At 41.5% G+C, this 13,668-nt stretch overlaps 1 protein-coding gene across 2 annotated transcripts in view; it reads left to right on the forward strand.

Moving 5' to 3' along the window:
* adgra3 (adhesion G protein-coupled receptor A3) overlaps positions 1–13,668 on the forward strand; it is a 55,260-nt gene that overhangs the window by 12,113 nt on the left and 29,479 nt on the right. The window contains exon 2 of one of the 2 annotated variants that reach the window (XM_029753774.1): positions 11,544–11,615. In XM_029753774.1, the coding sequence (XP_029609634.1) occupies positions 11,544–11,615 (72 nt within the window). Of the gene's footprint in view, positions 1–11,543; positions 11,616–11,832; positions 12,505–13,668 lie in introns of those variants that run through there. The other variant, XM_029753775.1, reaches the window with a different exon arrangement.

The following is a 13,668-nucleotide window of genomic DNA, read 5'->3' on the forward strand; positions in this document are numbered from 1 at the left end:
TGTGCAAAAATGATTGTGTTGTGCAAACCCTCAGTTTCATCAGCTGTCCGTGTGGCTGGTCTCAGACGATCCCGCAGGTGAAGAAGCCAGATGTGGAGGTCCTGGGCTGGCGTGGTCTGCCGTTGTGAGGCTGTTTGGATGAACTGCCAAATACTCTAAAATGTTGTTGGAGGTTTCTTATGGTAGAAAAACGAACATTACATTCTCTGGAAACAGCTCTGGTGGACATTCCTGTAGTCAGCATGCCAATTGCACGCTCCCTCAGCTTGAGATATGTGTCATTGTGTTGTGTGACAAAACTGCACATTTTAGAGAGCATTAGAGATAATGCTGTTTAAACAGCTTTTTGGTATGCCACAACAGTCAGGTGGATGGGTTATCTTGGTGAAGGAGAAATGCTCAATAACAGGGATGTAAACAAATTTGTGTACAACATTTTAGCGAAATAAGCTTTTTGTGCACATGGAACATTTCTGGGATCTTTTATTTCAGTTCATGAAACATGGGACCAACACTTTACATGTTGCATTTGTATTTTTGTTCAGTGTATGTATTGAGAATCAAATGCCGTTGGAGCCAGCTACAGTTGAAGTCAGAAGTTTACATACACTTAGGTTGGAGTCTTCGATTTTAATCACAGCCGTGTATATCCCCCCCAAACAGACACCTCAACGGCCCTGAAAGAACTTCATTACACTCCATGTAAACTGGAAACCACATATCCTGAGGCTGCATTTATTGTAGCTGGGGATTTTAACAAGGCTAATCTGAAAACAAGGCTCCTTAAATATTATCAGCATATCGAATGCGTGACCCGGGTTGACAAAATTCTGGATCATTGCTACTCTAACTTCTGCAACGGGTAAAAAAAGCCCTCCCTCGCCCTCCTTTCAGCAAATCTGACCACGACTCCATTTTGTTGCTCCCAGCCTATAGACAGCAACGAAAGCAGGAAACGCCCGTGCTCAGGTCTGTTCAATGCTAGTTCGACCAATCTGATTCCACTCTTCAAGATTGCTTCGATCACGTGGACTGGGATATGTAACGGATAGCCTCAGACAACAACATTGATGTATACGCTGATTCGGTGAGCGAGTTTATTAGCAAGTGCATCGGTGATGTTGTACCCACTGTGACTATTAAAACTTTCCCCAACCAGAAACTGTGGATTAATGGCAGCATTCGCGCAAAACTGAAAGCTCGAACCACTGCTTTTCATCATGGCAAGGCGACCAGAAACATGACCGGATACAAACAGTGTAGCTATTCCCTTCGCAAGGCAATCAAACAAGCTAAGCGTCAGTATAGAGACAAAGTAGAGTCGCAATTCAACGGCTCAGATACGACATATGTGGCAGGGTCTACAGTCAATCACAGATTACAAAAAGAAAACCAGCCCCGTCACGGACACCGACGTCTTGCTCCCAGACAAACTAAAGAACTTCTTTGCTCTCTGTGAGGACAATACAGTGCCACTGACATGACTCGCTACCAAAACCCGTGGGCTCTCCTTCACCGCAGCCAACGTGAGTAAAACATTTAAACGTGTTAACCCTCGGAAGGCTGCCGGCCCAGACGGCATCCCTAGCCGTGGCCTCAGAGCATGCGTTTATGGACATATTCAATCAATCCCTATCCCAGTCTGCTGTTCCCACGTGCTTGAAGAGGGCCACCATTGTTCCTGTTCCCAAGAAAGCTAAGGTAACTGAGCTAAACAACTATAGCACCGTAGCACTCACTTCCGTCATCATGAAGTGCTTTGAGAGACTAGTCAAGGATCACATCACCTTCACCCTACCTGACACCCTAGACCCATTCCAATTTGCTTACCGCCCCAATAGGTCCACAGACGACGCAATCACAATGCAGACTGCCCTAACCCATACCTATGTATGAATGCTGTTCATCGATTACAGCTCAGCATTTAACACCATAGTACCCTCCAAACTTGTCATTAAGCTCGAGACCCTGGGTCTCGACCCCACCCTGTGCAACTGGGTCCTGGACTTTTTGACGGGCTGCCCCCAGGTGGTGAGGGTAGGAAACAAGACCTCCACCCCGCTGATCCTCAACACTGGGGCCCCACAAGGGTGCATTCTCAGCCCTCTCCTGTACGTCCTGTTCACCCATGACTGCGTGGCCATGCACGCCTCCAACTCAATCATCAAGTTTGCAGACGACACTACAGTGGTAGGCTTGATTACCAATAACAACGAGATGGCGTACAGGGAGGAGGTGAGGGCCCTCGGAGTGTGGTGTCAGGAAAATAACCTCTCACTCAACGTCAACAAAACAAAGGAGATGATCGTGGACTTCAGGAAACAGCAGAGGGAGCACCCCCTATCCACATCGACGGGACAGTAGTGGAGAAGGTGGGAAGTTTTATGTTCCTCTGTGTGCACATCACGGACAAACTGAAATGGTCTACCCCCACAGACAGCGTGGTGAAGAAGGGGCAACAGCGCCTCTTCAACCTCAGGAGGCTGAAGAAATTTGGCTTGTCACCAAAAACATTCACAAACTTTTACAGATGCACAATCAAGAGCATCCTGTCGGGCTGTATCACCACCTGGTACGGCAACTGCTCCGCCCACAACCGTAAGGCTATCCAGAGGGTAGTGAGGTCTGCACAACGCATCACCGGGGGCAAACTACCTGCCCTCCAGGGCACCTACAGTACCCGATGTCACAGGAAGGCCAAAAAGATCATCAAGAACAACAACCACCAGAGCCACTGCCTGTTCACCCCATATCATCCAGACGGCGAGGTCATTACAGGTGCGTCAAAGCTGGGACCGAGAGACTGAAACTTTTGCTTGACATCATGGGAAAAATCAAAGGAAATCTGCCAAGACCTCAGAAAAAACAATTGTAGACCTCCACAAGTCTGGTTAATCCTTGGGAGCAATTTCCAAATGCCTGAAGGTACCACGTTCATCTGTACAAACAATAGTACGCAAGTATAAACACCATGGGACCATGCAGCCATCGTACCGCTCAGGAAGGAGACGCGTTCTGTCTCCTAGAGATGAACGTACTTTGTTGCGAAAAGTGCAAATCAATCCCAGAACAACAGCAAAGGACCTTGTGAAGATGCTGGAGGAAATGAGTACAAAAGTATCTATATCCACAGTAAAATGAGTCCTACATTGACATAACCTGAAAGGCCGCTCAGCGAGGAAGAAGCCACTGCTCCAAGACATCAGTCAGGAAGTTAAAGCTTGGTCGCAAATGGGTCTTCCAAATGTACAATGACCCCAAGCATACTTCCAAAGTTGTGGCAAAATGGCTTAAGGACAACAACGTCAAGGTATTGGAGTGGCCATCACATAGCACTGACCACCAAACCTATAGAAAATTTGTGGGCAGAACTAAAAAAGCATGTGTGATCAAGGAGGCCTACAAACCTGACTCAGTTACACCAGCTCTGTCAGGAGGAACTGGCCAAAATTCACCCAACTTATTGTGGGAAGCTTGTGGAAGGCTACCCAAAACGTTTGACCCAAGTTAAACAATTTAAAGGCAATGCTACCAAATACTAATTGAGTGTATGTAAACTTCTGACCCACTGGGAATGTAATGAAAGAAATAAAGCTGAAATAAATAATTCTCTCTGCTATTATTATGACATTTCACATTCTTAAAATAAAGTGGTGATCCTAACTGACCTAAGACAGTGAATTTTTACCCTGATTAAATGTCAGGAACTGTGAAAAACTGAGTTTAAATGTATTTGGCTAAGGTGTATATAAACTTCCGACTTCAACTGTACTTTCACATATTAAACACCACAGTCTATAGGCCTACTTTGACGTACTTTTCAGAATCGATTCTACAGCACAGGTTGACTATCTGTTCTTCATCGTAGGCTCCTCTATTCATCTACAATGCAGAACCCTTGTCTCAATTAAGATGTGAATATTATGAGTGGTCAACAGAACTCTAAACACCCGCTGTTTAGAGGTAGTTGTTTATGGTAAACTATATGCAAGTTTTTCTGCAGTCCTGGAAGCTAAGCAGCTCCCTTCACGGAGGTCACACACCAGTCATGGGAGAGACGAAGGAGAAGAGCGAGAACAGAGCTCATGACTCAGGAGAATTCTTTTACACAGATTTATTTTGACAGTCGGGAGAGTCACAAGGTTAGAAGTGCATATTTATCTAGACGGACTTGAAGAATTCCGAACAGTCTGTGTGTATTTGTAATGTAGCTGTGCTGATTTTAATTCTGAATCCAGTGTATACCTATTTATGCCGTTTTCTAAGAAAATAGCAGGGATGTTTGTGGATAAACAAAGCTGTAATTGGATCTGGATGTGCCTACATGTCACTCAGGTCCTGTGAGAGAGAATATATTGAACTTGTGTATTCGAAGTTATAAATGTACGCACAGTTTTTTATATATATATAAATATATAAACGTAATTCATTTAGAGCATTACTTGCTTACTTTCATCTTTGTGCTCAATATCATCAGTGCAAAAATCATTCATGTACTTTACTTATTATTTATTCACAATGGAATTGCGTTTTTAGACCATCCCTCCCTAAACCATATAATATAGCAATCAAATAGGCTATATAAATCAGTCAAACCAGTTATTCCTCAATGCAAATGAGATTTTCTCGACCCGAGCACTTTATGCGATGCCCCTGTGGCTCTGCCTATATCATCAGTACGTGTCGAGAGCTGTGATAGACTTTGCAGTCTCGTTCCTCGCCAAGCCCCGACATCTGGAGTTTCAGCACAGAGAAAAGTCTGCACGGGCCAGCCATGAAACACAGGAACTGTTTGTGTTCCCTCTCTGAGGGGTTTTTAGCAGGGAAGAGAAAATATCGAATGAGTCTCCACCGGCCAACCCTGTAATAAAGCTAGCCCTCAACACCCTTTAATGACTCCAATCTGGCTGGGGGTTTTGGGTACTGGTTGTGTGTGTGACCCGGCACATCCCCTCTAGAAAGCCAAAAAATAGGGCGACCACAAGCCAGTTCTGCCCCCCCCCCTCTTCTCACACCCTCTTCCTCCAAAGGCTTAGTAATTGAATAGTGATGTTAACATACTACTGAATAACATACTATACTGTGAAAGGTGACTAGCATGATTAAAAATCTGAAGAAAGGGGAAGAAAGTGTATTTTGGGGCCAAAATTCTTCCTGCTCTTTGCTTTTCTTCTGACATGTATGACACTGCTTCTGTCACAGGACATTTTCTCTGACCAATGTTTTTCAGAGTAAACCAATGACTGTTAATTGTAGGGTGTCCAGTTTACCCAGTTTGGGTGAAAAAGCACTTTGGTGATATAAATTCACTTCCTTATGCTATAAAATACATTTTTACCAAGACAAATAATTATTAATGTTCTGAATCGTTCAGTGTGGTCATTCTCTAACAATGTAAAAAAAAAAAATATCTAAAAAGTTGGAAATCTTCACCTTATACATCCGATAATAAACACCAAGCTCTGTTGACATAGCGGTGCAGTTTTTTTTGAGGATTTTACATTTTGTGTTTGTCTTCAAAATTGTTTCAGCGGGTTGCAAAATTTGCATGACATGAGCTGAATTAAATGTGAAAGGCTTTGAAAATAAAAAATACGCTCAGTGCTCCGTTGACATTCCAGAGAGACGCTTGTTTTTGTGAGAAATCTTCTTCTAAAGAACAGGAATTTGTAATTGATATGAGAAGCATATAATAAAGTATGAAAATACTACATGTCATGTCTCAATTGATATCTGTCTTACCTCTATCTTTATATTTCCTGCGGATTCGAGTTTAACGAGAAAGTGAGCCTGTCAGGTAGCCAGTAGCCTTAATTCTTGCACAGAATCCAGCCTAGCTGACACTGCAATTTTCCTTTTGAATTTTTTACCTGGTCTCAGAGCTCTTTTTACTATTCTGTACGTTAATGCGAAACACTCCATTTAGTATGATCCAGTATGTTACGTTTCATATGGTATGTATTAATTTGTGGATGTCTATCACCCATGTTGTGTGATATGTTAAGAATTACAATTCGTATTATGTTATGAGTTTGTACAACATATTACTAATTGTCAAAACGTTAAATATGTTATGAATTTGCTAAACTTATACGTTACAAATTCTAGCTAGGTGACTAGGTTAGGGGTTAAGATTAGGGGAAGGGTTCGCTTACATGCTAAGTAGTAGTAAGTAGTTGAAAAGTTGCTAAAATGCTAAAGTTGTCCGTGATGCGATTCGAACTCTATGTTATACGCCCACCCATCCACCTCGACCAACCACCTTCCTTTTGTTTTTGTAATTGGGTAAAACTAACCTGTCTCACGACGGTCTAAACCCAGCTCACGTTCCCTATTAGTGGGTGAACAATCCAACGCTTGGTGAATTCTGCTTCACAGTGCCTTAAGAGTTTTTACCCTTGCAGGATGGCCGGAATTAGGGTGACTAAATCAGAGGCCAGAGAAAAAAGAACGGTCAAAAATCCAACCTGGTCTCAGAGCATTTCGTATTATATGTTACGTTTGCTATGGTTACATAAGACAGATGGTTACTTAACTTTTGAACGGATTATGATAGAGACAAGCGGTTTGGACCATTGGTTTTCTTAGAGGATTATCTACACCATTATTTTACCCATTGGTCAAAACATTTTTTGTTGTTGATTGGACACTCTATTAATTGATGCTTTTGGCTGAAGCCACCATTTAAAAAAACTTTGGTAATTGAAGTTTGAAACCCTAATTTCCCCGATAGTATGGTTTCTGCGAGGCTTCTCCCATTTTAGCATTCAAGGGTTTTTCACCCTTGAATAGAGACTTTCATAAAATGTATCACTTTTTTTTTTTTTGTATTTTATTAGGATCCCCATTTAGCTGTTGTGAAAGCAGCAGCTACTCTTCCTGGGGTCCACACAAACATGAAACGTGACATAATGCAGAACATAAATAGACAAGAACAGCTCAAGGGAAGACCTACTTAAAATGAAAACGTCACACATAGCCAGGGGTAAGGCGGTCCGGTACATGAGTTAATCACAATAATAAAAACAAAATGTCAAAAACTGTAGGCCATTACACCACTTTTGATCATTACCGCATGTCAGAGGAATGGAAAATGAGCGAATGGACTTGAAAACGGGTGGTATAGCGTATGCTCCAAAATGCGATGTGGTTCGATGAGAACGCGGACATTTTGCCAAGGCAGAGATGAGTGGCCTACACAAAGACACGTGTGGATGCATAAATTCTGGCTTAATAACAATCTCCAAATGTCATTACACTTTTTGGTGTTTTGTGTAACTAGACTGGTGTCCTAGACTAGACGTAGACAGAAACAGATGTCTCTTTCCATTCACAACTGTTTTGAGGCTGGAAATATATTTCAAGTGGATGAACGTGCGGGGGTAGCCTAGTAAAGGAGCCCTTTTTGAAGTGATTGTTTGACAATCAGATGAGAACATCACGACTGGTTGTGTTTATGCCACACAAAAAAAGGTAATAGGTTTTTAAAGTTAAATGACAAATCTTTTACGACTAGGCCCACAGAGATCCTATTGAATTAATAGCAATTCTATGATTAGGCCCATACAATTTTTAGGAGGTCCTGTTCCAGGAAGAAATTAATTATACTTTCACACCTGCACATATCAGTACATACTCACAAAATATCTAGGTCAAATAGGGGAGTGGCATTGTGCCGTGAGGTGTTGCTTTATCTGTTTTTTTAGCTGTTCACTAGAGCAATATGAAATGAAAGGGAGTTCTGTGCAATCATGGCTCTATATAATACTGTACGTTTTCTTGAATTTGTTCTGGATTTGGGGACTGAAAAGACACAAGGTTGCATGTCTGGTGGAGTATGTGTATGTGTCAGCGCTGTGTGTAAATTGATTGTGCAAACAATTTGGAATTTTCAAAACAAAGTTTCTTATAAAAAGAAGTGATGCAGTAAGTCTCTCCTCTACTTTTAGCCAAGAGAGACTGGCATGCATAGTATTATCCCTCTGATTACAGTGAAGAGCAACACGTACCGCTCTGTTCTCAGCCAGCTGCAGCTTAACTAGGTCCTTCTTTGCAGCACCTGACCATAAGACTAGGCAATCAAGATAAGATTAATCTAAAGCCTGGAGGACTTGCTTTGTGGAGTGTGATGTCAAATCTCTTCATCACGGACATACCTCTCCCCATCTTTACAACCATTGAATCAATATGTTTTGACCATGATTGTTTACAATCCAAGGCAACACCAAGTAATTTTGTCTCCTCAACTTGCTTAACAGCTACACTATATTATTCATTATCAGATTCATCTGAGGTCTAGAACTTAAGGAATGATTTGTACCAAATACAGGGCTTTTAGTTTTAGAGATTTTCAGGAGTAGTTTATAACTCGCCACCCATTCTAAAACTGACTGCAACTGCTTGTTTGCAGGTTTGCAGTTTCACTAGCTGTGGTTGCTGATGCGCATAGGGTTGAATCATCAGCATACATAGATACAGTCTTTGTTTGATGCCAGTGGCAGGTTATTAGTAAAAATCAAAAAGAGAGGGCCAAGAGAACTGCCCTGTGGTACACCACACTTTACATGTTTAACATTAGAGAAGCTTCCATTAAAGAAAACCCTCTATGTTCTATTACATAGCTTGCCATATTGTGGATTCAGAGCTGAGGTTGAAAAGCCATAACACAAGTTTTTTCAGCAAGGTTAAGGTCAATAATGACAGTACAGCTTCCACAATCTTCTTATTATACATTTCTTTCAACCAATCATCAGTCATTTGTGTCAGTGCAGTGCATGCTGAGTGCCCTTCTCTATAATAATGCTGAAAGTCTTTTAATTTGTTTGCAGATAAATAGTATCCGGTCAAATAAAACATTTACAAAATGTTTCTAAAAGTCGTCAGCAAACTGATTGGCCGGCTGTTAGAACCAGTAAGGGGTGCTTTACCATTATTGGGTATTGGAATGACTTTGACTTCCCTCCAGGTCTGAGGGGGAAAAAATACAAATAGGAGTGCCACTATAGTGTGCTACCATCTTCAGTAGCTTTCCATTTAAGTTGTCAATACCAGGTGGTTTCTCATTATTGATGGACAACAGTAATTTTCTACCTCACCCACACTAACTTTACAGAATTCAAAATTACAATTATTTCATACCTAAGTTTGCCTACTTTGTAATTGTCAATATCAAAGGGTTTTGTGATAAATGAACCATCTGATTCAATGAAAGATGTTGAGGTAGTCAATGTACACTGAGAATACAAAACATTAGGAACACCTGCTCTTTCCATGACAGACTGACCAGGTGAAGGTTATGAACTGTTATTGATGTCACTTGTTAAATTCACTTCAATCTCTATAGATGAAGGGGAGGAGACGGCTTAAAACATTTTTTTTAAGCCTTGAGACAATCGAGACATGGATTGTGTATGTGTGCCATTCAGAGGGTGAATGGACAAGACAAAATATACCTTTTAATGGGATATGGTAGTAGGTGCCAGGCACACCGGTTTGAATGTGTCAAGAACTACAACGCTGCTGGGTTTTTCACGCTCAACAGTTTCCCGTGCGTATCAAAAACGGTCCACCACCCAAAGGACATCCAGGCCAGCATCCCGGAGTCGCCTCTTCACTGTTGACATTGAGACTGGTGTTTTGTGGGTACTATTTAATGAAGCTGCCAGTTGAGGACTTGAGGCGTCATTCTAATGTACTTGTCCTCTTGCTCAGTTGTGCACCGGGGCCTCCCACTCCTCTTTCTATTCTGGTTAGCGCCAGTTTGTGCTGTTCTGTGAAGGGAGTAGTACACAGCATATGAGATATTCAGTTTCTTGACAATTTCTCATATGGAATAGCCTTCATTTCTCAGAAAAATAATAGACTGACGAGTTTTAGAAGAAAGTGCTTTGTTTCTGGCCATTTTGAGCCTGTAATTGAACCCACAAATGCTGATGCTCCAGATACTCAACTAGTCTAAAGAAGGCCAGTTGTATTGCTTCTTTAATCAAAACAACAGTTTTCAGCTGTGCTAACATAATTGCAAAAGGGTTTTCTAATGATCAATTAGCCATTTTAAAATGATAAACTTGGATTAGCTAACACAACGTGCCATTGGAACACAGGAGTGATGGTTGCTGATAATGGGCCTCTGTACGCCTATGTAGATATACCATTAAAATCAGCCATTTCCAGCTACAATAGTCATTTACAACATTAACAATGTCTACACTGTATTTCCGATCAATTTGATGTTATTTTAATCCACAAAAAAAATTGCTTTTATTTTAAAAACAAGGACATTTCTAAGTGATCCCAAACGTTTGAATGGTAGTGTATGAAATGTGTAAAGCTGTATCCAAACATTATTAAAGTGACCATTGTTTTGACGATTATATACATAGGGCAACAGTCTCTAAGGTGCAGAGTAGAGTACTGGGTGGTAACTAGCTAGTAACAGTGACTAAGGTTCAAGGCAGGGTACTGGGCGGAGGCCAGGCTAGTGGTGACTATTTAACAGTCTGATGGCCTGGAGATAGAAGCTGTTTTTCAGTCTCTCGGTCCCAGATTTGATGCACCTGTACGGTCTCCGCCTTGTAGCTGGGTGAACAGGTCGTGGCTGAGGTCCTTGATGATCTTCTTAGCCTTCCTGTGACACCGGGTGCTGTAAATGTCCGGGAGGGCAGGCAGCGTGCTCCTGGTGATGTATTTGGCACTCACAAAGTTGATTACCTGATAGCATCTTTTCTCAAATTCATAAGGGGTCAATAAGTACAATACTTAAGCACTTTGTACAATGCTTTTTCTGTTATCTGATTGATAGTATATAGAGGTGATGCGTCTTACCATATGTAGAGATCAGATTTCTCTCAGACAAATTCTGCATACTTTCATTGAGTCATTGTTGCCACGACCAGGACTAGTCTGAACCTAGATTTAGCAATACCAGTGACTTGTGGATCTAGCCCCTATAAAAAGATAATGCCTGGTTGCCAATGCGTCTATCATTATCGAAGGTCAAGACAAGACACCTGAACTGCCGTTGTCTACGATCAAGCATATAGCATTACATCAAATTACTTCTTGTGGCATTTTGGAAACAATCTCAAAGTGAGTCACCGCCACTTTGGATCAAATTATCATACCTTTAACCATCAAAGCGGAAGAGGGTTGACGGAAAGTATGCAACCACCGACTTTATCACATCTCACCAACCTGGATGAATTGTACCCTGTAGAGACATATGCTACCAGTTTTGCATCATGAAAGACCATGGTGGGCAGAAGATAAAGTTGTTTTTCCCTGGCCTCTTTCTGGCGCTAGAGAACATTCCATGAATGGAGGGTTGAGGTACAATAGGATGGGATTACTAGAGCTGGGCTTTTTTTCAGTGTCGAAGGAATTTCAAATGTCCAAAGTAGACTCATTCTTGTTAGGTGATGAGCACGTTTTAGTATGTGAAATGTAGTTGAGTTACAATTCTGCTAATACTAATTACTGCTGAAAGCTGCTGTACATTTGTAGGAATTCTTTAAATTAAATTGACACATCTTTTTTTTCTTCAGGATTTTAAGCAACAACAAAATTCAGGAACTGAAGAATGGATCTTTTATCGGGCTGTCTACTTTGGAAAGATTGTGAGTCTTAACATTTTCATAATATTCTGATATTTCCTAAAAGCTCTGACCATGGGAGAATGAATACCAAGTGTAATTTATGCCTTTCATCTTGTGTCAATCAATATCTAGAATCACGTTTCACTTTACACATACTCTTTGACAAGACAGCTTCCTTTCAGTATAATGTGTGAGGTGAGTCCTAAACCAAACCCATTACTCGTACTATATATTGCATAGTAAAGCTTAGGGAAGTGCTATGTTAGACAGGAATGTACTTTATTTATTACAGGCTTGTAAAGCTTTTCTAGGGGCAGTTATGACAGAATCCAATCCGAGCTTGTTTCACACACCAGATATTTCTTAGTGTTTCATTTCAGAACAATATCTAGTGTTTGTAAGGGGAGTAAACATTATGCAATAAGCTATGAGTGTTAGAAAGAGAACAATTACTTTTTTTTAAAGATAAATGAGGCAGAGAGTAAGAGCGAAAGCTAGAGGGGAGCAATACAGAGAGGATTAGGCCTATTGTACTTTCTCTGCCTCCGTGTCAATTGGCAGCAAAGACATTTATTGAGGTGGTCTACTCTGCTCTGTCAATATTGAATATGCGTCGGAACGATTGAGTGAGCACGCGGAAATTCGTTGTTCCTGCCACAGCGCAGAGTCTTGTTTTGGAATCCTATCGGCCGCGGTTTCCCCCGAGACTCAGAGGAAATGCTCTCGGCCCGTGTGTTATGGACCTCTGATGATTTATTGCTCCGCAATGGCTTCATGCAGATAAAATAACCAGACCATTAATAGCCATGTTTTTACCCAAGGCTACAATAACCGATGACCGCATCAATGGGGAATTTTAAGGGAATATTTTCCAAGGTCTTGTTAAAAGGTACAGGAGTCTATGTGGGAGGTATGTGAAGCTTTTTTTGGCCGCAGTTAGCGATCTGGTATTGGTCTAGAAACCATAGCCAGGCGGTTGAGGGTTGAGTAGAACAAACGTATCCCATAATGTTGAGTCACAGTACGTTTACATGCACACTAATAATTGAATATGAAACTAATTATGGCAGAAGGTCGAGTGTGGCATTAGTCACGTGAAACACCTTACTCTGCTTATCTTAATCGGCGTACGGTCATAATCGAAGTAAGCATACGCCGATTAAAACACCTGGATTTCTGAGCAATCTTTCAAATGATTAGGACATGTAAACCGCTTAATCAGCGTTCCGGCAGTGTATTTGATCTGCACATGTGCCAGCACCGGGTAGCGCAAGCCTCCCTCTTATGTGCGAGTGAATTGAGTATGCATCCTTATAAATAGTTTTCACATACAAACTTTATATGTCAAAAAGTATTCCCAAGAATAACATGGTCACTGTGGTAGACTGTTTTATTCTGATTGGTGATTTTCTGCATTTAGTAAAAGTCCCATCAGTAGCCTGATTTCAGTTGTGTCCATGTAAACAGGATTATTCGGGAAATCGTTCTTATTGCATAGCATGTAAACATTTAAACAAACTATTATATTAACCTGTCTGTCCACAATAATCACATTATTGTGTGCATGTAGCCGTGCTCAGTGGAAGTTTGAGTTCTACCTTGTAAACATTCCCACTTGGGAATTCTGAGGTTCCTCTCAGTGTGTGAGGCTACATGTTTAGCTCCAGTCTGTTAGCCTGTTTACCCTCCGTACGTCTTTCACCCCCGCCATACCTATCCCTCATCTGAATATGTTATGATGCTATTGACTAGTAGATCCATGCTGATGCATCTTGAACCAATGAGAAGACCCCGAATGACATCAAAGGTCAAATTGGGGGTGCCTATATTTGTCCTGTTTCACTGCATGTACAAGTGGGTAACCTGTACGAGTGTGAAATGGAAATGTCCCAACTCCCCCTGAGACACTCTTGGAGAGTGGGGTCATGGCCAGGGATGTACCTAGGCATTGATTTGCTTTAGAATATCACTGCACTGCAACGTATGCATGTCGTACACTGTAGTTGTTTTGAGTTATGCTTGGACCAGCCACATGCCTGACCTCACCCCGACTACCTTGGCGTATTAATAAGAC

This window comes from Salmo trutta, chromosome 5 (genome assembly GCF_901001165.1).
Source record: "Salmo trutta chromosome 5, fSalTru1.1, whole genome shotgun sequence".
NCBI lineage: Eukaryota > Metazoa > Chordata > Actinopteri > Salmoniformes > Salmonidae > Salmo > Salmo trutta.